Source organism: Pituophis catenifer, unplaced genomic scaffold (assembly GCF_029215685.1).
Source record: "Pituophis catenifer annectens isolate HBS135680 unplaced genomic scaffold, rPitCat1.0.hap2 SCAF_13, whole genome shotgun sequence".
NCBI classification, from domain to species: domain Eukaryota; kingdom Metazoa; phylum Chordata; class Lepidosauria; order Squamata; family Colubridae; genus Pituophis; species Pituophis catenifer.
Window position 1 is genome coordinate 18,907,101 of NW_027256893.1, and position 26,965 is coordinate 18,934,065.

A 26,965-nucleotide genomic window follows, 5' to 3' on the forward strand; every position below is an offset into this window, starting at 1 on the left:
TGACCTCCATTAATCTTCAAGAACTTTCTTTGCATTACAGAAAAATGTATAAGCATTTTGTGCTTTGAGACTTTAAAGTAGACCTCAGGTAGACAGTTGGATCTTCAATTGTGCAAGTCACACACAGCTTTGCAAGGGTTAAATGAATGTTTGCAAAGGGGTTATTGCCTCTCTTAAAAGCTTTCTTAAAAGCCATTCAAGAGCTGAGTTTAGCTTATACTAACTTAAGCATACTAATACAATCACCTCCTGCCTGGCAAGTTACATGAAATTTTAGGATATCGACCCACAATCCTTTTTCTCTTCTCTGCAAAACCTGTTCACTTTCAAGAGGAATTTGATCTGAGCTTAGCGGTATAAAGGTTAGATTGTTTTACCCTGAGGAAGAAGTAATTTCATTTTTAAGAACAGGATAGTTTTTTTTTTCCATTTGGAAACTTAAAAAACTGAAAATCATGCTTCTTCAAATTGTTGTGGCCTGCCAGTGGAACTCGTGGCGGAGTCATACAGTGAGGAGGTTGGGGAGGAACATGGGCCAGTCCTGGAGTTTGGGGAAGGCTCTGATGAGGGCTCTGCATCGGAGGCAGAGATGGGGCCAGGGCCGTCGGACAGTTGTCAGCTGCCTTCGGAGTCGGACGTCAGTGGGGCAGAAGAACAGCTGGAGCCTGTTCCCAGTGTGCGCGTGCACAGAGCTGCTAGGAGAAGGGAACAGCTAAAGAACAAAGGTCGACTTGGGAGTAAAGCCACAGGTGGACGATGAATGGCCCCTCCCAGAGGGAATAAAAGAGGAGCGAAAGGGGAGGGGAGTTTGCAGGAGACAAATAGTTTGCATAATTGGTTTGTGACTCTCCGAGACTCTTTGCCAAGTTTTGAAAATATCGGCCTGGCAGCTCTCCAAGGCAGACTGGATTGCGTAAGGAGAACACAGGAGATGCCGAGAAGCAAAGCTAAAATGATATGCCTTTTTGGTGGGTTTTCTTAACATAGGTGAAGCCTGGCCTAGTCCTGCTACATCTATCACCTGGTTCTTCCATCAAAAATAATGCCCTTATGTCTTAAAACTGGGGATATTTAGTTCAATGGGATTGGATTCTTGGGGCTATAGGCTTGGCCTGACACACCCCAGGCCTGTTTGCTTCCTTAAAGCCGATTTCCTTTAGTTTTCTTTGGTTCAAGCTAGTCAATACTGGAAGTGATTTGCTTCAAAACTGCCAAGGCCTACTGTCAGCTGCGAATTGATAAGAAAGAAAACCGTTACAAAACGTATCATCATACACCAATGGTTTTTATTAAGTTTCAGAAACCTTTTTTTTTTCACAAGATGGTAAAAAAACTCTTACAACCACTTCTTTTTTTTTCTTTTTTTTTCACTCTTCCATGGTTTTTCCCCATCAGCTTCTATTCCCGTGTGCCGAAACCCAATTTACTTACCATGCATCTAAAAGGGATAGATACAGGCTATGAATTTCTTTATTCTATTTGTAGCAGCTTATGCAGATGCAGCCAAATAACCAAGCCTCGGGACAAAAATTTTTACACAAAACTTTACAATGTAGAATTTTTTTGAATTTAAAATAGAGAAAACTTAAAATCTACACAAAAAACTGGTAAAAATCAAGCACAAGTACAAGGACTGGAACTTAATCCAGATGGAACAGGAGAGAGTCTCACCTTCCTTTCAAGTGCCTTTATTCTGCTACAGAACAGTCAGTCGAGGAAAAAAAAAAAGATGTAAGCTTTTTGTGTGGTGTGTGTGTGTGTGTGTGTGGTTAGTTTAAATTATACACTTCTGTAGATACTATGGACCAATTTTAAAAGTTACACATACAGCAACATATGTCCATTGGGCTCATGTGCATTGTTTTAGACAATCCAACTGTGTTGCTGAGAACAAGTCAGGCAAAATTTTGAAGAGAGAAAAATCCATGTGTAACTTCCCTTACCCCGCCCAGGACAGATATTTTTTTCTTTTTACTGATGGGCACACTGCACCCCCGGTCCATGATGGCCACTTTCCTCATCGGAGCTATCATTGTACGCCTCGCGCCTCTGCCCACCGCTTGACCCACGAGTGGTGTCAAATTCTTGAAGGTCTACTTCTTCCGCTTCGCTAATTATGTTGGGAACTTCTGGTCTGGAGGGCAGAAGATCTTCAAGTTCCTAAAAGTAAAATATCGTGAATTTATCTGAATACGTTATTTGGCCAAGTGTGATTAGACACTCAAGGAATTTATCTCCGGTGCAGAAGCTCTCGTTCTACATGCAAAGCAACAGAATTGAGAATGATAATAATACCAATAAGAGGAAGGAGTAAGAAAGATAAGACCGTTTCCCCCAAAATAAGACATCCCGTGATAATAAGCCCAATCGGGCTTTTGAGCGCATTGGCAATAAGGCCAAGCGCTTATTTCAGGGTTCAAAAAAATATAAGACAGGGTCTTATTTTCGGGAAAACACAGTATGTTTAAAAAAATAATACTACAGCCATCCTGTCAGCTTTGGAAGCCATATTAGACCGGAAGCTTCCATGCTGCCACCACCTCATGCGTGGGAAAGTAGGAGTGCGGATTTAGTAGAGGGGTTGTCTGTAGACATAATAGCATTCTTCCTGTCGGTCAAGGTCAAGCCGATCCTGCATCTGGAGGACTGGTCAGAGCGATGTCTCGAGATGGGACGGCGGTTGATTGGAGCATGTGATCGATTGAGGAATGAGGGGATGGTTTTGGGGGTTTTGATTTACTGAGGGAAACCCTGGACCTCTCAGATTTGCGTTTTCCCAGATGTACCAGTTTACCTATTCTAGTAAACAGAACTTTGAAAATGTTTGCTTCAGAGTCTTTACTTGGAGCTGGGGGTTTTTTCTGGAATATACGTGAAATACATGTAGACATTAGAAAGCACTGTGAGAATTAGGTGTGCAACAGAGCGTTGGCCTGAGGATATTGCATGGAGTTGTCATTCTATTTATGCCTCCAAATATTTATGGTTATTTGATTTTTCAATATAACTTGCCTTTTGCTCATATATTATGGTGTGGCTGCCTGCCCTACGCCCAAGATCCCTGGAGAAGGTGGAATACTGATGTGGAGTGGGCCGGATGATGTGATTTTCCCGTGTTTAATATTACGCTTAAGATTTAATGGCACGTAGAGAGAGAGGAGGTGTGAAGAGTTTAGGATTTTCACATACCCTCCGGAGAAGAGAATTATTTACCAGACTGCTTCGCATACTTACTGTAAGCTTTTCTGGGCTAATCCAGTTGTTTTCAGGAAATTGCACATCGAACTTTATATAAAGATCACCCTTTTCAAAAGGGTTGCGATATTGTGGCATTCCTTCCCCTCGAACTACCCGGACGGAGCCTAGAGTTAAAAAAAAAAAAGGAGCAGTGTCAACGAAGGGCAAAGTGTCCTTTCTCTCTAGGCAAAAACATTTTTTTTAAAAAAACAAACAGTTGGTAGGTGGAAGGACTTTCAGAACAGCAGTATACAAGTTTTTACCTGGCTCAATTACTTTTCCTGGAGGATATTTCACCACAATCTGACGTGCATCGAGGTGCTTAAATGTGAACTGAAAGCCACACAGGGCTTCAACAAGTCCAATCTTGTGTGTCATGTGCAGATCATTTCCATCTCTCTGGAACATCTTGGGAGAAAGAGGGGAGAAGGGCAGGGTTGGGTTTTTTGCTTTCGCCATTTGGCACTCGAGTGTTTCATACAGAAGCCGGCCATCTTCAGAAACCGTACTGGATTCTTCAAACTCTTGTCCCAAGTGAACTGCACTATTGCCACCGTTTTTCAAATTGAACATTTATTTAAACTTATCTATTGCTCCACACTGCTTTACAGCATTCTCTGGGAGGTTTACAGAGTCAGCATATTGCTCCCAATAATCTGGGCCCTCATTTTACTGACCTCCCTTGGAAAGATGGAAGGCTGAGTCAACCTTGAGCCAGTCAGGATCGAACTCCAGGCTGTGGGCAGAGTTTGCCTGCAATACTGCCTTCTAACCACGGTGCCACCAGGGCTCTGATGATGTTACCAAGCTCAGAGAGCAACAAGGACTCCTCAGTTCAAACCTTGAGCTGCAAATATTCTCTTGTACTGATACCCAAATATCTAACAGGTAACTTCATGCAATCATATTGCAAATGACACAACAATAACCATAGCAATAGCAATAACATTTAGGCTCCTTAAATATCTCTCTACAGCACTTTTTGGGCAGTTTACCATGTAGAAGCATTATTTGCATTACTGTGCCCAACAAACTGGATCCTCATTTTACCAACTTTGGAAGGATGGAAGATTGAGTCAATCTTGAGCCAGTCAGGATCGAACTCCAGGCTGTGGGCAGAGTTAGTCTGCAATACTGCACTTTAACCACTGCGCTGCCAGGACTTGAAGGGCGTTTAATGAAGTTTCACTACCCCAAACATTACCATTCAAAATGCCCCAGTGCCATGGAGCCAATGTGCTTTCGGCAATTCAAGCCATCATTACCTCGTGCTCCTTTTCTTGGAGCAGGAGAACAATGTCTCCTGGCTCCACGCCGGGGGCTTGATCAGCTTCTCCGGTAAAGGTGATTCTCTGCCCATGCTTCATGCCTTTGTCTACATGGACTTCAAGGATCTTTACTTCTTTTATCACCTTCTTCCCTTCACATTTTTTACAGCGGTCTTTTTCGTTGATTACTTCTCCTAAAAAAGAGACAACATGTTTGCACCTTGTTCTAAGACTGTGATGGCAAACCTATGGCACGCGTGCCAGAAGTGGCAAGCAGAGCCATCTCTCCGGGCACGCCAGCCATTGCCCATTGCTCTTCCGGGTTCCGGTGTGCACAAGCTGGTCTTCGCGCGCCCGGGAGTGCCAGAAACCGGAAGACCAGGTTCCCAGTGTGTGCATGCGTGCCAGGGAACTGCTCTTCTGGTTTCTGGTGCTCCCCTGCGCGCGCATGTGCTCCCATTTCAGCACTTGGTGCCGAAAAGGTTCGCCAACACTGTTCTAAGAGATAGGAAACTCAAGCTACAAAGGTCTCAATTCTCAGATCAGCAATGGCTATTCCGTATAATTGTATGTATGTATTTTCCCATACATTCATTCATTCAATTTATACAATTTATACGCTGCCCATCTCACTATCCAAAACAACTTTGTTTCCCCAGATTTTAGGGCACCTTCTGTTCCTTCTTCTTGGCCTGACTGCCAAAAAATTAGCACAAGTGCACAAGAATGTTCAGGGGGAATAAATGCTTGCTCCCTTTCGTATTTAGGAGAGAAACTCTGTATTATTTGCTCAGATTTTGTGGCCTTCTGCTTGTATGGCTGGTGGCAAAAATATTTTTTATTCACGTGTCACTAAATTTTGAGAAGGGTTTTTTCCTGTTCTGTCCCTTCCCGCTTTTCTCCTTGAAGTCATCCACTTTCTGAATGTATCCTTGATCCCTAAAATGTGGTCAACCCAACCTAGTTTTAAATATTATAATGCAATAGCATCATCCTGTAATGCATCATGTGACTTGCGATCCAAGACCTTTTTTTGTTTAAAACAAGCAAAAAAGCCCTCTATGCTATGTCTCGATTGTACCCCAATTCCACTAATCCTACGATATATAATCCAAGCCAAGATCGATGCCATACCCAGGTACTCTATTATCAAAAACATTCTAAATGCAGATGTGGCCAATTTATACCACCCAACTTCAGAAGGCTGTGTCTGTCACTTCTACCATTAGGGCAGACAAGGCAAACTACCTATCTGTCCCATCCCCCACAAACTACAAAACGTAAATGCTTACTAATGTGCATCTTAGCTATGAGGCCGGCACTGTAACATCCTGAACATTAACTGGCATTTATTTGGTAACAATGGGATCCAGAGCCTGCCTGAATTCTCTGGCCTCCTCATTCCTTGCTGAAGAACCGGTTGGATTACCTTCTCCATTGCAATCGGAACAGACCGACTGCATTTGCTGAACCATCCCGGGAGCCAGCTGCCTGATCATAATTCGCATGCCTCGGCCTCGGCAAGCTGCACACTTCTGAACTGCTCCAGATTTACCCCCTTGACTAGATCCAGGTCAAAAAAGAGAGAAAGAAAACGCCGTGATTTTTTTGGGGTCCAACGAATAACATGGAAGCATCAAGAAGCCAAGCAGGAGTGCCAGATAGAAAGAGTTAAGAGAGGGCCACAGAAAAGAGTGGAGATGCAAATATTATGCAGCTACTCTGGCTGGGGGAAAAAAAATTCCCATTATACCAACAGCTGCATTTTAAATGGGAGTGCATTATTTTTTAGAATGATTAATGGACTTATTCTTTGAACTAAGAAATTTCCGAAGACAAATGAATAAAAGAAAACTCACCCATTACATGAACTACAAAGGACATTCTTGCTAAGTTGTAGTTTGGTAGTTTTCCCATTATATAGATCTTCTAAGGAAACTCTGAGAAGAAAAGAAGTTTATTTTAACACCTTGCAAATGCAAATCTAAATAGGTGCATTACTGTAAATTTTCGCTGATGGAATGACAATGTGCCATTGCAAAATACTTGTTAAAACTGGCCCACGCAACGCAAGAAGAGTTGAGCTGAACTAATTGCAAAGTTGAAAATAGCAGTTAGGTTTCTATCTTCCTGCCATCGGAGAAGCTCTGTACGTCTAATAATGCACCATGACTACAGTTAATCCTCTTTTTCTCCAAGTATAGGAAAACACTGATTAATCTTGTCTACTTCATCCTACCAAGGAACCTAGGCTGAGACATCCATAGGCCCAATATCACCAGAGTTTAATTGTTGAGCAGGCATTTGAGTCAGAATATTCCAAATCGGCCTCCCTCACCCTGCAGCTCATTTGCAAATGTGCAGCTTACTGTGCCAGCCACTCACAAGTGCACCCATTACACAAAATTACAAACATACTCCACCTTGATATGGTTGCCTACTTAGTCCTATACAGTGAATGCTTTTCTTTGCCTTGATCAACTTTGAATACTTTGCTGTTTTTATTATAAAGAGATATTTTTAATGCATTGACTGGTAGAAGGATAGGCTCAAGTTTGTTATTATAGGTTGCTGGGCTGTTCCTAGCTGCAGTTTCCCTCCCTCAAAGGTATCCTATTACCTTAAGCATAGGCAAGGCTTTAATGCTCAATTCTACAATGATTCAGTGGTATGGCCTCATTTTTGAATCACTTGCCTCGAAGTACAAACAAACGAATAACAAAATAAAAATCCCTACGAAGTATTTTAAAGTTTTATACTCTAAAGAGTCCAAAATAGAGCCTGCTCAGACCTCAAGGATCAAGCCCCATTAACACTGATATTTCTTTTACCATAGCTTAATTATTTCCTCCAAGTGCCTTGCAATTTTGAAATTGTTTAAATTATTCAGAAATCAACACCCAGCTATTATTATCCAAAGTATAATTTCAGGTAGGAAGATTTAGCCCAATTTCTGGCATGAAATAACAGCTGCGATCAGAAACTGCAATTGCAATAGTAATAGTAGTAGTAGTAATAATAGTATAGAAAGAAATATTTCCTGCCCTTACTGGCTTCCACTCAGTTTTCTTTTTATGTTCAAGATAGTATTTTTAAAGTGTAAATGATCTTAATTAGGATACCTTAATGTTTTCCTATATTAATTTCCCATTTTCTAAGATTTTTGTCAGAGACTGGAGACAAAAACAACTGATGAAGGTATGCAAAGAACATTAACGGATAAAAGAAAAAGTAAGCCATGATATCTTAATTAAAAAGGATAATAAACCAAGAGAGTAATATAGATAATTTTCCCATATTGGATTTACAAAAGAGCTTGTTAAAGTTTTGAAGAATCTTGTGAGGAAAGAAAAAATGAAAAGAAATCAAGTTCCAAGATATTATTTGAACAGACTAAAGCTTAAGAATTGTTAGAAATAAAAGGAAGGAATAAAAAGTTGGTTTACTGGATCAATATTAAAATAGATGTTATCCTTGGTAAATTTTAATGGATTTTTGCTGACATCCAGACTGAATATTGAGGCTTTAAGGATTTGTTTAGAGATAAGAGATGGGATATGGAAAGAAGAGATCATTTGTTGCATTTTAAGAGAAGATAAATTATATTTATAGTTATGATGGTGGAAAGTCACTTTTACCCCTCAAATTGTTATCACTTTTGTCTCTATTAGGTTATTCTAAATACATATTGTAAAAGTTATGCAATGTCTATTTTGCAGCAATTATTTTCCTTTCTATTAATCTAAGGTTAAATTCTTCAAGGATTGAAATCCTAACTTAGATTTTTAAAAAACCCACTGAATCCGAGATAGCTTGGTAACAACTGCTAAGCAAACAGGGCTCATTTCCCAAATAATGGCATCATCTATACCAAAAGAGGCTCCCTTAGAGCCTACAGTGAGTCCCTTGCACCAATACAGCTATATTCACAGTGGAACCCATCAAATAATTACGTTTATTTGTGCCAAGTCAGGAATGAGCGTATCTTCTATAGATTCTACAGCACAGGTTTCAACCACTATCACCAAACCTGAAGTCAATGTGGATATTTTAATAATAAACAGTTTCAACTAGAACTTGGCTCTTCCTGCTTTCTAAAAAAATACTTAAGCAAATAGGGCTATTGTGAATGAAAGAACTTTTCAATGAAAGGACACCAGCTTGGTACTTACTTAAGTGGGTGCATCATATCTTCGCCTCGCCTTCTCCCATTACGACTTCTACTCTGATTACCCATGAAACCAAAAAGGCCCCCACCAAATATGTGGGAGAATATATCGTCCATTCCTCCGCTTCCACCACTACCTTCCCGGAGGCCTTGTTCTCCATATCGGTCGTATAATTCACGTTTCTCGGGGTTCGAGAGAACTTCGTAGGCAAAGCTGATTTCCTTGAACTAAAGAAAGAGAAAAGTACTTTTTTTAAAAAAACACCCTTGATTATTTTCATTCCCTAGTATTACAAGCCGAGAAGAAAAGTGAGCTTACCATCCATGGATAATACTGGAATGGTTATTGTTTTATAGGTGAATGTAGACCAGTTCCAGAAACAAGTTGTTTCATTTGGGCGTCTAACATTTTGTACTATCTACCTTCATAAGCCTCTTCTCTGCTCACCCCGTTTAAACTTATGGTCCACTCTTAATGTACTTAGCTTTCAAGCATCTTAAACGTTTGTCATTTGCAAGCTCCTGTCACTCAGAGAACCAAGGACCCCTCATTTCAACCCTGAACTACAAATATTCTCCTTTATTGGTCCTGCCAGTCCTCCCAGATAAACCAGACAGGAAACATGATTTAGATAAATTAATTCTACCTTACTGTAATGCTACATTATTGGTCTGTTCCCACCATCATTTTTAACTGCTTCATTCACTAGAACAGGTCCTTCCTAAGTTTCTTTCTCTGACCGTTAAACCACAGGAAGCTCCTGCCTCTCTTGTCTCCTAGACAGCATCTTTTCTCCAAGATCATCCACACATTCTACTACACCTCCCTTGACTCACAATTGTGAAGGGAAAGATTTGAAGATGGCAAGCTAATCAGTCTCCCAACCTTCTGACACAAGGTAGAGATAAATATATCTTCTATTATTACAACTGCAGGCCACTGTTTTCCAAGGAGCTCATAGGGACACAGGAACCATCTTACTTTTATGCTCATAAAAGTTCAGAGCAAGTAGTTCCTAGTATTTGGCCTGCTGAATTTTAGGATTTAGATTTAGATTTGAACTCAGCCATCTCCCCAGTCAAACTGAACACTTTTTATTTTATGGCGCAGACTGAAATTTTGTCAATTCCTAAATCCATGGGCTAAACATTCATTCACAATTGCATCTAGCTCAGTATATGGTGTGAAATATGTTTCAGAAGCAAGTTGAAAGGAAAACAATTCATACCTTGTCACCTGCATTTGGATTCTTATCCGGGTGGTATTCTTTGGCAAGCTTACGATATGCCTAAACACCAAAAAGAAACCAACGCAAGAAGTTAGCAGGCAGCCATGAATTTTCTGTAGTTCAAGTTACATTAATACGTAAAATATCTAACTTCCATGTAAAAATATATGTGAATGAGTATGTTCTGGTCCTCCAGACACTCTAGGACTACCGCTATAATAGTCCTTCATCATCAATCACACAGATTAAGTCTAATAAGAACTGGAATTCAACAGGATCTGCAGGGCTGAGAATTTTTCATTCCTGGACAAGCATAACTTCCTTTAAAAGGAATATAGATGACCAATCAGAAACAGGAATCAATGTTTGTAGCCATATACAAGTATTGTCCAAATATAGATTGTTGGGTGGTTAGACCAAACATTTGAGGCAACCCCTTCCAAAGGGGCAATCCTTCTCACAAACCTAGAACCTTTTTTCCCATTTGCCACAAAATTCACCCTCATTCACATTCCCAAATTAGTAAATATGGAAAAAGCAATAGTCCATGATTATGCATTATTCATAAGGGAAAAAAATGTACTGAATTAAAACCTGGAAACTAACGCCAAATTATTATTAATTCCATACGAGGGCCGCAGTGGGTGTTCAGATGTTGTTGAATTCCACAGACGCAGATGGGTTTAGTAAGAGTCTAACAACACTAACATTACCTGAGGCTTCAGGTTCCTCCCCACCAATGCCGCACAGGCACACCTCCCTTCATCGCTGCTGCTACGACTGCTCTTGTTATTAGTATATCATCTACACAGCACTTTTATTTTGTACTTTGGTTTCTGCTAGGGATGCTGAACTTCTTGGTGCCAAGGTTCAGACCCAGCTCAAGCGAGAGCAGCTTTCCAAAAACCAAGGACAAAGCAAGAAGTACTTTTCATCTGAGAATATTAACGTAATGTTAGTCAGCTGTAATTAAAACCTTTTATTTAATAATGTTCGTACTCTCTCACCTTCCTAATTACAATTTAGCAGCACTTTTGGGAAAGGCTCTTAGGACTTCCTCAAAGGCTACATAGAATTGGGGATCTCATCCTGTGAAAGGCTCGTTTACAGCTCAGTATATGATAATTATAACAAGTATAACTTGTTCAATCTGTACGTCTTAACCTGGTCAATTAGTTTCATTTCTAAATAATCATTCATGGTTAGCCTTACATCAAAGATTAACTAAATCAGTTTACTGTAATATTTTCTGAGATCAGCAGTTCAAACCATTATATAGGCGTAAAAGAAAAGTGCCAATAATTAGCTCACTAAAAAAAAAGTGCCAATAATTAGCTTTCATAAGAAAACTACAGCCAAGTAGTTTTCATAAGAAAACATCGCCAAGACCTTGGAGTATTTTAAATGGCATCCCAGTTATTGTTTTATGGGAGATAATTGTTACTAAGGACTGCAAGTATTATACCAATGAAGCCAAATCCATTCAGCATGTTACAGACCACTCCTCTTTTTCAAGATATAGAGAAAGATAAGTCATGCCCACATTTCCTTTGCTATTAAAAACGAAACAGCTTTGGGTTCTACTTGGCCTTTGCCAAACTTTTCTTCTAAAAAAACAAGCAGCAAAAGGATGGGAGTATCATTATGCAATGCACATTAGATTGAGATACAACCAAGAGTTGTTAGTTGGCAACCATTTTAGAAGTGAGGAATGGAACTCTCCACAACTGATAATTGCCAGTTATAATCGAGAGAGTTCCATTTTGGTAAACCTGAGAGAGAGAACATCCATGCCAGATTCAAACCACTTTCAATGAACTTGGGGAAGGATTAAACGGCCAGGAGTTCAACTTGATCCCCTAACAGCATCAGCTATGTTAAAAGAAATTCATTCATGTGTAGGTTTTTCTTTTTTTTAAAGAGTGCATTTTCAATTCCACGTTAATGAAATCTTTATGTATGCTCTCAACAGGCATTTTGGGATCCAACAGATGCATTCAAAATGAGTGCCAGAGAACAATTAATTTTACCCTCCACCTAAGAAACTGGATTTACAGGAGGCAAAACATCACAAAATATCAAACTCTTGTTTGCTCATGGAGAAAGGCAATATACTACAGAAGGTAGGGCTTTTTCCTCACCCACCCCAGTTCGGAGTAGGAATATCAGCTGATACCTCATACTTTCTCGTTGTTACTATTTGATGACAGACTGCCATGAGCTGTGGGGAGGGGAATGAAGAGGGGAATGCTTTGGGAAACTAAAGTAAATGCTGTATCTCCTCAAGACGCTGCCTCAAGGTCACCCAGAAGGAAGGGGCCACATACCAAACTAAACCTTGCCCGAAAAACACTTGACCTTTAAAAACTATATACCTTTCTCAATAAATGGACCCAATGATCGTTTTTACTGGGAGGCTTAAGCTATGGCAGGCCCGACAAGGGAATTTATTTTCCTGTTGACCTCAGGCCCTATCACTTGTGTGATTCCTCCTATGCACCTACTTCCTCAATAACAAACATCCAGGCCAGGATTCCTTTCCCAGCAGCAGCACCTTCTTATCGTAAAGAGGCAGGATATAGTGATTAACCAGTTGAAAACTGTACTATGGGATGGCATTCCGTTGGCCTGGGAGACAGAGGTGCTGGGTTGACTGGTTACAAAAAAACAAGGACACAGATAGTCAATGGATCAGTTACTGAGGACAAGGTTAAAGTATTGACGCAATCCCTAAAGTGGGCCAGGTAAAGGCAAAATGTAAACAGGATTTGATTTAATGAAAAATAATCATGAATTAAGACAATGCCACATTTAATAATTTCCCTATCTCTGTCCCTAGAAATTATTTTTGGTAATACTTGAGAAGTTCAAGAGGACTATATAGCTCAGCCTCATGGTGATTCTGCGGACAGAAACAATTCAGCTGACTGACTTGTTAAGCAACCAAATTTACTTCCATGAAAAGAAAAAAGAAAAAGAAATAGCAGTGTTAACCCATTCTTCTCCTCCTGTGGGAACGAGATCAGAAGGTGAAAACAATTTCTAGAAGACACCTAAGACACTGGAGTGAGAGAGAAGACAAAGAAGAAAGTAATTTCTGGATCATCAAAGCAATCATAAGGTTATATCCTATGAAATGATAAGAGGGGAGATATGTTAAAATGTTTTTCAAAAGAACAAGAATAGGGCCAAAATAAAAGAGGAAAGCTATGTTCTGATTTGCTTTTTCCACAATAATTGCTTAAGGCAATTGTACAGAATGCCGATTCTTGGGAAGGAATGAGGAAGAAGCCAAAGAGAAAGGAAGCCCCAACGTTTTTCTATTCTTCACACTCCAGAGTAGAGCATCATGTATTTAAACTGGTGTTTACATATATACACATGGGTGAGTTGCTCAGCCTCTCCCAAAGGGGCAAACAGAGATAGATACTTGGATTACAGCTCTGGTTGGGGATGTTGGGAGTTGCAGTTTTGAGAGTACTTGGACAGAGTGCCGAATACAGGAAGACTAATACTTGATACATAAAAACATAAAAGGCAAAGGAAAGCCAAAGGATTTGCTCAATTATTAATGTCTTGCTGCAAATCCAGACCTTACAGCCTGGAAACCATGGATAAGATTGAGCCCAGCAAGATGGGTAGCTACAAAAATTGTTCAAATAAATATTCAAGAAAGCTGAGAAAATAATGGGACTTCAGATGTGTGATCCCACCCCCCCAAGCTAGGGAGGGAAAGGAAGAAGCAAAAGGGGGTGCTGATCAGGATGCTGCCCCCCCTCCTTTCCCTCCCCCATGCAATCTTGATTTTCGCTCACCCTACACAACTCCCCCTACAATTTACCAGCACCCAAACTACAATATTTCCTATTATCCTTTCCTAACAACTTACTGTACACCTCGCCAAGCCTCCCAAGCCCCCTTTGCCACCTACTACAACGACCCCTATTATTCTTCCCCACCTGATAGCTTGGGCAACAAGCCCCATCCTCCCCAGCACAGCATCTCTCCTCCATACACCCCTCCCACTATCTTTTTCCACCTGACTACAACTCCCATCCTCCTCAGCATCCCAACTCTCTTCCATACCCCCCACTATCCTTCTCCACCTGATTACAACTCCCATCCTCCCCAGCACCCTCTCTCCTCCATACACGCACTATCCTTCCCCACCTGACTACAACTCCCATCCTCCCCAGCACCCCACCTCTCCTCCATACACCCCCCACTATCCTTCCCCACCTGACTACAACTCCCATCCTCCCCAGCACCCTCTCTTCTCCATACCCCCCTCCCACTATCCTTCCCCACCTGACTACAACTCCCATCCTCCCCAGCACCCCACCTCTCTTCCATACACCCTCCACTATCCTTCCCCACCTGACTACAACTCCCATCCTCCCCAGCACCCCACCTCTCCCCATACAACCCCCCACTAGCCTTCCCCAACTAACTACAACTCCCATCCTCCCCAGCACCCCACATCTTCCATACACCCCCCACTATCCTTCCCCAACTAACTACAACTTCCATCCTCCCCAGCACCCCACCTCTCCCCATACACCCCTCCCTCTCTCCTTCCCCACCCGACTACAACCCCCATCCTCCCGATACAAGGCTGCCCTTCTCTACCTGGCTCCCCCCCCCCCCCAACTCCAGGCCCCTCGCATTGCAGATCCTCCCCCTCCCCCCCCCTTCCATGCCCCCCCCCTCTGCTTCTTACCACAGGCCCTACGAGGTATCCCCTCCCTTCCCCCCCCCCGCGATCCTGTCGGGCCTGGAGGCGTCGGGCTTGGCCTCCCGCGGGCCTCTCTCTCTCTCTCTCTCTCTCCCACCCCCAGAAGGCCCATCGCTGCCGGCGCGGGTGGCCTGTGCTCGGGCGAGGCCTCTTCCCCGGCCTCCTCTCCGGTGAGGCCCTTTTCAAGGACCCTCTTGGGAAGGCCTCAGGGGCTCCCCCTCCCCCCCCTCCCCCCCTCGAGCCGGGCCTGTTTCCCTTCCTCGCCCTCCCGCCCGCCCGCCCGCCTTCCTCGGACCTTCTTCAGCTCGTTGTCGGAGACCCCCGGCGGCACCCCGAGGATGTCGTAGAGCTTGGTGTCGGCCACGTTCGCCATGTCCGCGCCGGGGAAGGCCGCTCCGCCGCCGCCGCCGGGAAAAAAGGGGGAAGGCCGCGAAACGCCGGGAGCGCGACGGCGCCGCGAGAGCGTCTGAGGGGGGGAAAGAAGCAGGAAGGAGGGGGGAAGGCGGGCGGAGAGCGGAGCGAAGGCCGCACGCACGTGACGTCGACGCACGTACCACGCACGCACGCAGGCACGCACGCACGCGGCCGCTCGCCCGGCCTCCCCGCAAAGGCCCCGCCTTTCGCCTTCGGGGAGGGGAGGGGAGGGAGAGAGAGCGGAGAAGCCTCGCTTCCACTATTCGGAGAGGAGGAAAACCCGGTGGCTGGATCGAAGGGGATTGGGGCGAGATTCACATCTCGGCTCCCAGGAAAGCGGGAATTGGGGGTAGGGGGCAATTTCGGATGCTGGTTGATAAACTGCATTTCCCTTTTTTAAATTTAATTCCCTTTTGTTATTTTTTTTTAAAAAAAAACACAAGAGGCTGGCTGGAATCAGGGGTTGAATTGGCAGCTTGTTCTGAATAAGCCAAGGTTCGAATCCCTAGTGCAGGTCTTCTGCGTGAGCAGGGGGTCGGACTAGATGACCTCTAAAGTCCCTTCCAACTCTTGTTACTGTTACTGAGATTAGTTTTGGAACAGGCACTGATTTAAAGTGTGAGCATACAGGGGATGCAGTTCCCTGGGAATTGTAGTGGGGTTGAGGGTTTTGGATTTAGAACCATGTAAACAATACACTCAATCTTTTCTTTACACCAAGTTTTTCTCAATCTCAGCAGCTGGAAGATGGGTGGACTACAACTCCCAGAATCCCCCAGCCAGCATGCATTAATGCTGGCTGGGGAATTCTGGGAATTGAAGTCCACAAGTCTTACAATGATCAAAATTGGACACACAAACACACACGGTTTATACTTTTCAAGCTGCAAGAATTTTGAACCTTGAAAATGTCACGCGTTGAATTATCTTAGGTTTTTCATCCAAAGCCTACATTGGCTTTAAATGCTGAATTGTTTTGCTTCAGACACATCGAGATGCAAACCAACGTTACCGTCTGCCGATAGGGCTATTCCAGTGATGGCTAAACTTTTTGTCATCGCGTGCCAGGAAGAAGGGGGCAGGGGGGGTCACGCGCGCGTGTGCCCATACCCATAATTCTATGCGACCCACCCACCCCCTGCTCACCCCGCTCCTGGCACGCAATGGCCTGGTAGGCCCATTTTTCTTTCTCACCTGGCTCCAGGACCTCTCTAGGCGTCTGGGGAGGGCAAAAACAGCCTTCCCCACCCCTCTGGAGGCCAAAAATGGCCTGTTTGACAACTTCCAGGCCCATCAGAAGCTGAGCTCGTGTGTCCACTGATATGGTTATGTGTGCCACCTGTGGCACGCGTGCCATAGGTTCGCCATCACGGGGCTATTCTGTCCTAAAGTCCCACTAATGTGGGGTGGTTTGATTGAGATTGATTGATTTATCTGCCATCAAATTGTTTTCAACTCCTAGGGACCACATCTATTTTCTCTCTGACAATCTATCTTTCACCTTTTAAAACCGATTCCTCTTTTAAAACCGAATGCTTCTGCAGAGTAACAATGTGCTACAGCGCTTTTACATTTCAAAGTAGAAATATGCCATCAGATCACAGTATAATATTATCCACCTATATATCCGTAAAGGCTGACTAACAGATCTGTTTTATTTACCTTAAATTCTGACACTTTCCCTAGACATGCTCTGGTAGCAGCTTACAAATACCCAGCAGTAGGACTTTTAAAATCCTGCAGTGGGACAAATAACAGAGAAAAAAAAAAGGTGTCAAGACATTCATAAATATTTTAATTAGTAAGCAGATCAATGTTCATCTCTACTCTGAAGGTAAAATGCTTTGTCGGTGTTTTTTAATGATGCTAAAGAAGGGGCTGTTTTATTTTCCCGCAGAGCTGGCTTCGTTTTTTGATTGGGCCGGTGAGGGAATGCAATAAAACTTTTTCCTAAAAGGTCATATTGGCTATTTGTCTCTTCAGATATGAACACTGCTTGATTTTCAGGGCCCTGTGCCCTTTAGTCTTGAGCGGCAGGCAGGTAGAAAAGGTAGAGATCATGGAGGGGGTCGATGCTTGGAGAAGGTTGCGGATAAAGGGTGACATTTAGAAAAGGCATCGGCCGAAAACTCTGGCCAAAGGCAGTGTCTTCCATCTGCATGAAATGAGAACGGCTTCACCGCAAGGCATCTTGCAATACATGGTCCCTGACCATGAACAAGGAAGTTGTGTCCAATTTTATAACCTTTTTTTGGGCATGGTCGTTAAGCAAACCACTGCAGTTGTCAAGGGAATCACGCGGTCGTTAAACAAATCTGGGTTCCCCCATCCATTTTGCTTGTCGGAAGCTGTAAGGGTGCAAATGGTGATCCTATCACACTGGGATGCTGCAAAGGGGCTTTGAAGATCTGGGTCTTTTCCCAGCCTTCTAGTGAGGGTCAGCGAAGCCCTCTTGTGGTTTCTCCCCCCCCCCATTTCAGTCCGATCCAGTTCTCACATCTCTTTATCTTTCATTTTTATTTTTATCGCTCTGGTGAGCTCTCTAGAGCTGTTGGGAGTGGGGTGACATACAAAAAGATAGACAGACAGACAGACAGATGATGAATAGATATGATAGAGATAGATAATAGATGATAGATAGATAGATAGATAGATAGATAGATAGATAGATAGATAGATAGATAATGATAGATAGAGATAGAGATAGAAGATAGATTATAGATAGATAGAAGATAGATATGATAGATACAGTAGATTAGATAGATGATTGATAGATGATTGATAGATTAGATATAGATGATAGATGGATGATTGATAGATGATACATAGATTAGATAGGTAGGTAGGTAGGTAGGTAGATAAATAGATGCTAGATAGATAGAAGACAGATAAATAGATGATATAGATAGATATAGATAGATAGAAGATAGATGATTGATAGATACAGTAGATTAGAGAGATGATAGTAGATAGATGATTGATAGATTAGATAGATGATTGATGGATGATTGATAGATGATAGATGATAAATAGATTAGGTAGGTAAGTAGATAGATGCTAGATAGATAGATAGATAGATAGATAGATAGATGACAGATAAATAGATGATAGATAGATGATAGATAGATAGATAGATAGATAGATAGATAGATAGATAGATAGATGACAGATAAATAGATGATAGATAGATAGATGATAGATAGATAGATAGATAGATAGATAGATAGATAGATAGATAGATAGATAGATAGATAGTAGACAGACAAAGCAAGCTTCTCATGGATCATTTTAACTGGCAATCCCAAAATCGGAAAATCCCCTTTCAAGACCTAAAATACCACATGAAACTGAAATGGATGTATTGGTGGCAATGGAGCTTTTCAAGAAGGTAGGCTGATCTGTTGGGAAGTCATTTATCCCCTGTTATTAGCCATAATCTTGAACGTTTACATTGTACAACATCACATCACAATAATCGTTGACTTGTGGCTTGCAAACTTGCAGAGCAGCCTTCAGCCGGGCAAGCTTGGCAGTTGGATCTTTTCCTTGACGTAGCCAGCAGAGGGCACTTTTGTTTGCAAAATGTTTTAAATGCCACCTGGGATGCCACAAGGGGAAGCCCAAGCAGTGAGATTGTGCAGAACAAGAGAGAAATGATGCTTAAGCTATCGGTGCATCGCAACGGCCCTGCAAGCGGTTCAGGGGTGCCACGCCAACTTGATCAGAGTTGACATGTCAAGAAGACCTTCTGCAGGCACCAGGCCCGTTTTGATGCAATTCCTGACATTTTCACATATACGACCTAGGAAAACCTTGGGCTGAATATCATCCTCAAAGAAGGTCATCTTCAAATGAGCTATGATTTGCAGCGTGGGTGGCTTGGACATTGCCGGTGGCAAATGACAGCTGTTGATAATCCCACACATCTGGCTTGGCCAGCGTGGAGCACCTCAAAAGTACAGTCAGAGCTTTGATGGCAACCTTGTGGCCGCAACTTGGACCGTTTTTAACCACCTCTGGTTAAATTGTTATTTGTTAAATTGTTAAATTGAATTGTTATTAAGTGAAAAAGAACAGCGGTCCGACTGTATAAAGTTCTTTATTTAAAACAAAGCACTACTGAAATTCTCCATCTTCGTGAAAGGAAAAATCATCTTTCACCCTGGAGCTGAAGGTCTTTTGTCTTGTAGATAGGCTGGCCCAGTCCTTTTTAATGGGCACCAAATATCTGCTGGGGGCAGGAAGCTGAGTCTCTGAGTTCCTGTCTCCCTTAAGATTTCCATTTTTCTTTCTGTTGTTGTTAATTGCGAAGTTGTGTCTGACCCATCGCAATCCCATGGACAATGTTCCTCCAGGCCGTCCTGTCCTTTACCATCCTCTGGAGTCCATTTAAGCTCACGCTTAAATGAGCTTCAGTGACTCCATCCAGCCACTTCGTTCTCTGCCGTCCCCTTCTTCTTTTGCCCTCAGTCTTTCCCAGCATTAGGCTCTTCTCCAGGGAGTCCTTCCTTCTCCTTAGGTGGCCAAAGTATTTGAGTCTCCTCTTCAGGATCTGGCCTTCTAAAGAACAGTCAGGGTTGATCTCCTCTAGGACTGACCGGTTTGATCGCCTTGCAGTCCAAGGGACTCGCGGGAGTCTTCTCCAGCACCATCGTTCAAAGGCCTCAATTCTTTGGCTCTCAGCCTTCCTTATGGTCCAACTTTCACAGCCATCCATCGCAACTGGGAAAACCATAGCCTTGACTATACGCACTTTTGTTGGCAGGGTGATGTCTCTGCTTTTTAGTATGCTGTCTGCCATAGCTTTCCTCCCCGGGAGCAAGCGTCTTTTAATTTCTTGGCTTTAATTTCTCTTTTAGGGGAAATATAATATTCTGCCTTTTTAAATATTTCTCAAAATATTTCATTCTTCTATGGAGGGGTGACTTCCCTCAGTTTCCAAGTCCACTCTTCAAGAGGGCAATTCCCCTAAGATCTAGGATGCCCATGTCTAGTTATTAGAACCATTGCAAGTCAGGTGGCGTACACATTTAATAAACTATCCCTGGGAGATAGAATTCCTCCCCTTATTTCCTCTTGTGCTGTTTTATGCAACAGAGGCCAACTGGTTTCAAACTGTCAGCCTTAAATATTAAAACCAACTACTAATCATAGCAAGAGGAATCTTTACTAAAGGAACGTTTAATAGCAATAACCGTTCCCGTTTCTCACTATCTGTCCATCCTATTTATAGCCATTAAAAAACAAAACAAAAAAAAAGAGTCTTGCATTATCGTGACACCAAATCGTCGCCAGCCCTTTGAAACGCTGGGGGGGGGGGGTTGATTTCTTCGTCAGATCAGCCGTGACCCTAAAAGTTTAATCGAAACAGTTTATAGCGAATCTCGTTCTGCTCCTAATCCCTCCTAAAAGGATTAGCTTTGTCTCAAAGGTGGGGAAGATCAGACTTGGAGAATAAAGCATCTTTACAGAAGGGAGTTTCTAATAAATCAATTTTCATCCTTGTTATCACATCAGTTTGACCTACCCACCTTCATTTTCTTCCAGCCTCTTTCTTCCAGCATACGTCTCTGACATCACCAGGCATCGGGTTTGATTTAAAGGACATTTTAAGTTTATTGGATTCTGAAGCGCATCTTGCAGGTAATTGTAAATGGGAGGTGAAATGCCACTTCTCTATCTGCTCCCAAACCTTCCTCCAATATTCCGTTTCATTTGGAGATTAACGTTTCCACGCCTGAAAAGCTTACACCCAAACAGCTTAGGATGGGGTTTGTCAACCTCAGCAACTGCAAAATGTGGGGAGTTGAAATCCACACATCTTAAAGATGCTATTGTGGCCTGTCGGCTGCCAAGCCCTCAGAGGAAGAGGAGGCGTGGGAGTCAGGGCAAGGCAACCTGAGACCTCTGAGGGGGAAGAGGGAATGGAGCTGGCAGAGAGAGAGAGAGGCAGAGCTTGGGCCATCCGTCAGCCCTCAGATGGAGAGTCAACAGCCCTCAGGTCTGGAAACGACTGATGAGGAAGAGGAAGAACAGCTGGGTCCAGTGCCTGACACGCGGATGCGCAGGAGGCAGAGGAGAGGAGAGCAGTGGAAATCTATGAGCTGGTCCTTGGGATGGAAGAGCCAGCTCTACTAGCGAAGCCCCATCCTAGTTCTGGGGATAAAAGCAGGGGTGAAATCCAGCAGGTTCTGACAGTTTCTGGAGAACCAGTAGTGGAAATTTTGAGCAGTTTGAAGAACCGGTAGCAGAAATTTTGAGTAGTTTGGAGAATTAACAAATACCACCTCTGGCTGGCCCCAGAGTGGGGAGGGAATGGGGATTTTGCAGTATCCTTCCCCTGGAGTGGGGTGGGAATGGAGATTTTGCAGTATCCTTCTCCTGCCACACCCACCAAGCCACGCCCACCAAGCCACACCATGCCAACCATACCACACTCACAGAACCGGTAGTTAAAAAATTTGGATTTCACCACTGGATAAAAGGCAGGAGGTGAATAGATGTGGCAGACAACTATTCATTTGCGGGCCGGACAGATTTGTTAGCCTGCGGTGAGAGAGAAACTTTTTGCCGGGGCTGCTAATAAAGGGAAGATTTGTTTAACTACAGAGGGTTTGTCATATTTGGGAGCTGGGTCAGAACAGTTGCCGAGGCTGAGAAACATTTCTATTTTTAAAATATTTTTTGTGGTTGAGTTTCGTCATAAGATAAAAATATAGAAGAAACAAAGGTTCGGAAAACAAGAAAGAGAAAACGGCAAAGAAAAGAAAAATAATGATCTCTGACTTACTTTAGTGCAATGGATTGCAAAAATAATACAACCTCCACTAAAATCTTAGGGTTTCACACATTACATTGTTCCCTAATGTTGTTTGCTTGGGTACTGTGTTATGTGAACCAAAACCATTGCAATATGCAGATAATCCAGGGGTGAAATGCTCCCGGTTCGGACCGGATCGCCCGATCCGGTAGCTATGGCAGCGGATGATTTGGAAAACCGGTAGCAAAAATCCCTGCCCTCCCCCCCCACATGCCCAGCTGAGCCGCGCAATCATCAGAGGCTTTTTTTTAATTTTTAAAAACATTTTTTCTACAACCTTGGCTGTTTACACTACCGCCAAGTTCCTTGTAATGGCTCAGAAATGGTTTGTTTTTCGTGCAAGTTTAATTTCCTTAATGTCCCACAATTATATTAGGGGGTTCGTAAAGGCAGACTATTCGGTAGTCTGCTCTGGTGGATAAACACAATAATATGCAATTAAGACTCTCTCTTCTTAATTAAATTGACTGGAAAAGGAGCCGAATCAAAGGTTTCTAACGGCCCAGAAAATAACACTTCGGTTTTTTGCTATTTGTCCACAGCAGGACGGTGCTTCTCCGAATAAAAATATGGCAGCAGAGGAAAAGAGATGGTTAAAAAGGTAAAGGTAAAGGTTCCCCTCGGACATATGTGCTAGTTGTCCCTGACTCTAGGGGGCGGTGCTCATCTCCGTTTCAAAGCCGAAGAGCCAGCGCTGTCTGAAGATGTCTGCCACACCCACGAAGCCACGCCCAAGAAGCCACATCCCGCCCACCAAGCCTACCAGAGAACAGGTAGTAAAAATATTTGGATTTCACCACTGGTGGAAACTAATCAAAGAGAGAAGCAACCTAGAACTAAGGAGAAATTTCCTGACAGTGAGAACAATTAATCAGTGGAACAACTTGCCTCCAGAAGTTTTGAATGCTCCAACACTGGAAGCTTTTAAGAAGAGGTTGGATAACCATTTGTCTGAAGTGGTGTAGGGTTTCCTGCCTAAGCAGGGGGTTGGACTAGAAGACCTCCAAGGTCCCTTCCAACTCTGTTATTCTATTCTAAGAATGTGTGAAGTGAACATAGCCCCTTTTGAGCTATTTCTCCTGATGGTAGAATCCTATTTGCCACAAAGATAATTCTCTACTTTCTCTACTTTCTCTATTTTCTCGCCTTTTGTCATTCTATCAAATTACAGAGTCCATCAACGTTTATTTCTGCATCTTTTCTCCTGTTTTCTTTCTCTTCTTTCTTTCTTTCTTTCTTTCTTTCTTTCTTTCTTTCTTTCTTTCTTTCTTTCTTTCTTTCTTTCTTTCTTTCTCTTTCTTTCCTTCCTTCCTTCCTTCCTTCCCTTCCCTTCCTTTCTTTCCTTCCTTCCTTCCCTTCCTTCCTTCCTTCCTTCCTTCCTTCCTTTCCTCCCTCCCTCCCTCCCTCCTTCTTTCCTTCCTTCCTTCCTTCCTTCCTTCCTTCCTTCCTTCCTTCCTTCCTTCCTTCCTTCCTTCCTTCCTTCCTTCCTTCCTTTCTTTCCAGCCTCTGTTTCTCTAGCTAAGGGAGGGAGGGAGGGAGGGAGAGAGGAGCTATCCGCTTCCACTGTTTTAATATTGGGCATCAAACCACATGTCTTCCTTTTGAAGTTTCAAAGAAGGCATTTTGACAGCTCCTTTCAAGATGAGATCAGTCCGAGATTTTTAGGGATGAATCAGGGAGAACATTTTTGTTTTACTTTTTTCTTTTTTTCTTGAGAAACAGGCTCTTGTTTGTCTTGCGTTTGCTTACAAAGAATCTTTTTTTCCCTCTGACATCCTTCCCTTTTTTTTGCATTGCATTTTGGCTTGCAGGATATCTATACAGTTTCAGGAATGGCAAGGGAATGCACCACTTGCCTTTGGGTGACATTTCAAGGGTAGCAACTTTTTTGGTCAGGGGGAAAAAGCTGGAAGGGACCTTAGAGGTCTTCTAGTCCAACCCCCTGCTTGAGAAGAAAACCCTATAAGATTGTGGTGGCGAACCTATGGCACTCATGCCAGAGGTGCCATGCAGTGGCCTCTCTGTGGGCACATGCGCCGTTGCCAGCTGCTCTTCTGGTTTCCAGTGCAGCCGGCCAGCTGGTCTTCACGGGTGCAGGAGAACCAGAAAACGGCCTGAAAACAGCCCGAAAAATGGCCAAAAACGGCCAAAAAACGGGGGGAATTTTGGGGGCGTTTTTCAGGCCGTTTATAGGCTGTTTTCAGGCCATTTGGGATTGAGTCATACCGGCCACATGACCATGGAGACGTCTTCGGACAGCGCTGGCTCTTCAGCTTTGAAACAGAGATGAGCACTGCCCCCTAGAGTCAGGAACAACCAGTACATATGTGCGAGGGGAACATTTACCTTTACCTTATTATGGCGCTTGATGAAGGGGAGATCTTCAAGAGAGGCCATTTGTCAATTAGACTGAGGCGGCAAAATTTATTCAATTTTTCTTAAGAAAACAACATGGGCGTAACTATCAAGAAAACAGTGCCAAGTCAAAGGACATTTATATTTTTATCTATTGGTTATTCTTTGTTGGTCTTATTTATTTATCAGATTGATATCTCTTTTTCAGAAGTTGTGCAACCTGTTTTCTACACAACTACCAACACCCAGTTAGACCGGACTGGTTTAGGGAGATTTCTAGGAAGCTTCTTTGGGGGACATGTTTGGTCTTGGAATCTCAGATTATATATATATCCTGGTTTACTGATTGAATACAGCTCATCCAGAAGTTTGTATTACATTAAAGGGGCTTGCTGGTTTTTTTTATTTTTTAACACTCACAAACTTAAATAATATTCTTCTGCAAAGTTCAACACAATCTGCAAATAGATCCACGTATATGGTGTAAGTTTGGTTTATATTCAGTTCTCGGTACAAAGCATTGTCCATCAAAGCATTGCCCATCAGAGTGGTAAGATCACAGAGTGAAAAAAATGACATACAGTATAAAGAAAGTTGAAAGAAACAGGAGAGTAAAGACTGAATGGCAAAGAAGTGTGTTTCACGAGTGACAACACTGTGATTTACAGTTGCTGGCATGAACACTGATAATCCATTGGTTGCACAATACTTGAAGGGGAATACCACATAGGTCATACAAAATTAAGGTGCATCCAAGCTGCCTTTGATTTATAAATGGTGGGTTTAAAAAGCGGGGGCCATACCAGTACAATTGAGAAAATATTATTTTTTAAAATAAATATTAAGGTTGATTCAGCCTTCCTTCCTTCCTTCCTTCCTTCCTTCCTTCCTTCCTTCCTTCCTTCCTTCCTTCCTTCCTTTCCTTCCATGGTTACGCAGTGGTTAGAATGCCATATTGCAGACTAACTCTGCCCACAGCCAGGAGTTTGATCCTGACCAGTGCAAGGTTGACTCAGTCTTCCATCCTTCCGAGGTCAGTAAAATGAGGATCCAGATTGTTTGGGGGACAATATGCTGACTCTGTAAACCGCTTAGAGAGGGCTGTAAAGCACTATGAAGCAGTATATAAGTCTAAGTGCTCTTGCTATTATAAATATGAGATGAGACTTCTTTCTTTTGGTCTTCTTAGCCAGGTAAGTGTTGGTCACAGCAAAATACAGCAAATTCTGGTTGGAGAGCAGAAGCAGAATAGTGTAAGGTTTTTAAGTCCAGCCTTTATACCAAAGTTCTTACTCACTCCTTAATAGTAAGGAATGAAGTGGTGTAAACTGGAGTAGAACTGAGAAAAAATTAAATAGGTAAAGTCTGCAAATTTTTTTTGCATAGCGATGGACTTGAAGCCTTTCTCCTTTTTACTTGTAAAAGAGAGGAAGGGAGAGCTTCCCTGCCATGTTTGTGGGCACCATGATTTTTTTGCCCACCCCACCCCTACATACTTTGCCCTCTGCCATGTATATACTTTCCTATAATATCTTCAAAACATGTAGGAGAAGGCAGAGCTTGGAGGTGGAGTCAAGTGAGGAATCAACCTGGAGTCATTACGTTTCACAAACGGTTTAAATCCAGCCCCTCTTGAATTTTATCATCATCATCATCTTTTAATGACCCCATAATCCCTTGCGGGGTGGAGTCTAGTCAACTGAATGGAGCTGAGTGTTTACTAGTCGGATGCCCTTCCTGTTGCCAATGCGGAGTTTTATTCAGCAGATATAATCTCAACATGCCCAGAGAGAGAAATATCTGCCTCTACCTACCTAGTATCAAACCTACAGCTTCCTGATTGTGAGGCGAGAGCTCCATCTCTAGGCCACCGCACTACTCAATTCCATTGATCTAGGGGCCAGAGGTGAAATCTACTTACCTTCCCTACTGGTTCGGAAGTGCACTCTGCGCATGTGCAAACACATCTGTGCATGCGCAGAGGGTAAAAAACAGGTTACTTCCTGGTTAAAACCAGGAAATAACGACGACCGGGTGGGTGGGCGGAGCTTCACGCTGGCGTTGCTACGGGTTCTCTGAACCACCCACCGCCATCGCTACTGGTTCGGTCAAACTGGTAGCACCCCTGTCTAGGGCCAATTTAGTGTTGACCAATTTGTTGACTAGATTCTTGTGTATCGGTGTGAGCAATAAATCAGATTAATTGGAGTTTAGCGTGTGGTCCTGATTCTTCACGCCTGACAGAACCATTAGGTTTAAGATATTTATGTCTTTATGATTGCAAACCCCCCCCCCAAACAAACCCCCAAAAGCTTACTCTACCCAACAGGATTGTTGTGAGAAAAACATGAAAGAGAGTACTACTATATTCAATGCCTTGAGTTCCTGCAGGAAAATGGAGCTATAAATCTCCTCAGACATTTAACAAGTACGTTTTGGAGAAAACCTGAAGACTGCTGAAGGACAGTCATAAATCACCTTGTAAGCCTTTTGAAAAAGGACTGATATTGTTGCCAGGTATTAACTGTCAAAAAATGTTTTGCAACAAGTGAAATATCACTGAAACTGCCTGGCGGTGTTTTTTATTTTTTATTTTATATCTCCAAGAAGGGAAAGACCTGAAGAATAAAACATCTGGATAACTAGAAAGCAAGCGCTATTTATTCTGAACGGCCCGTTTTCCAAACGGGGTCGTAAGAAATTTTAACGGGTCTCTGAGAAACAAAGGGAAATTAGAAT

General features: G+C 42.8%; 1 protein-coding gene across 1 annotated transcript; it reads right to left on the reverse strand.

Annotated features, from left to right (window-relative positions):
* Positions 1–1,266: 1,266 nt before the first annotated feature.
* DNAJA2 (DnaJ heat shock protein family (Hsp40) member A2) lies at positions 1,267–15,153 on the reverse strand. The gene is made up of 9 exons (XM_070953255.1): positions 14,933–15,153; positions 9,903–9,962; positions 8,678–8,901; positions 6,365–6,445; positions 5,935–6,068; positions 4,503–4,699; positions 3,501–3,645; positions 3,235–3,362; positions 1,267–2,160 (listed from the first exon to the last, which is right to left on the reverse strand). Exons 1-9 carry the CDS (start codon positions 15,008–15,010, stop codon positions 1,972–1,974), a joined length of 1,236 nt encoding a protein of 411 aa, XP_070809356.1. The 5' UTR covers positions 15,011–15,153; the 3' UTR covers positions 1,267–1,971.
* Positions 15,154–26,965: the final 11,812 nt, after the last annotated feature.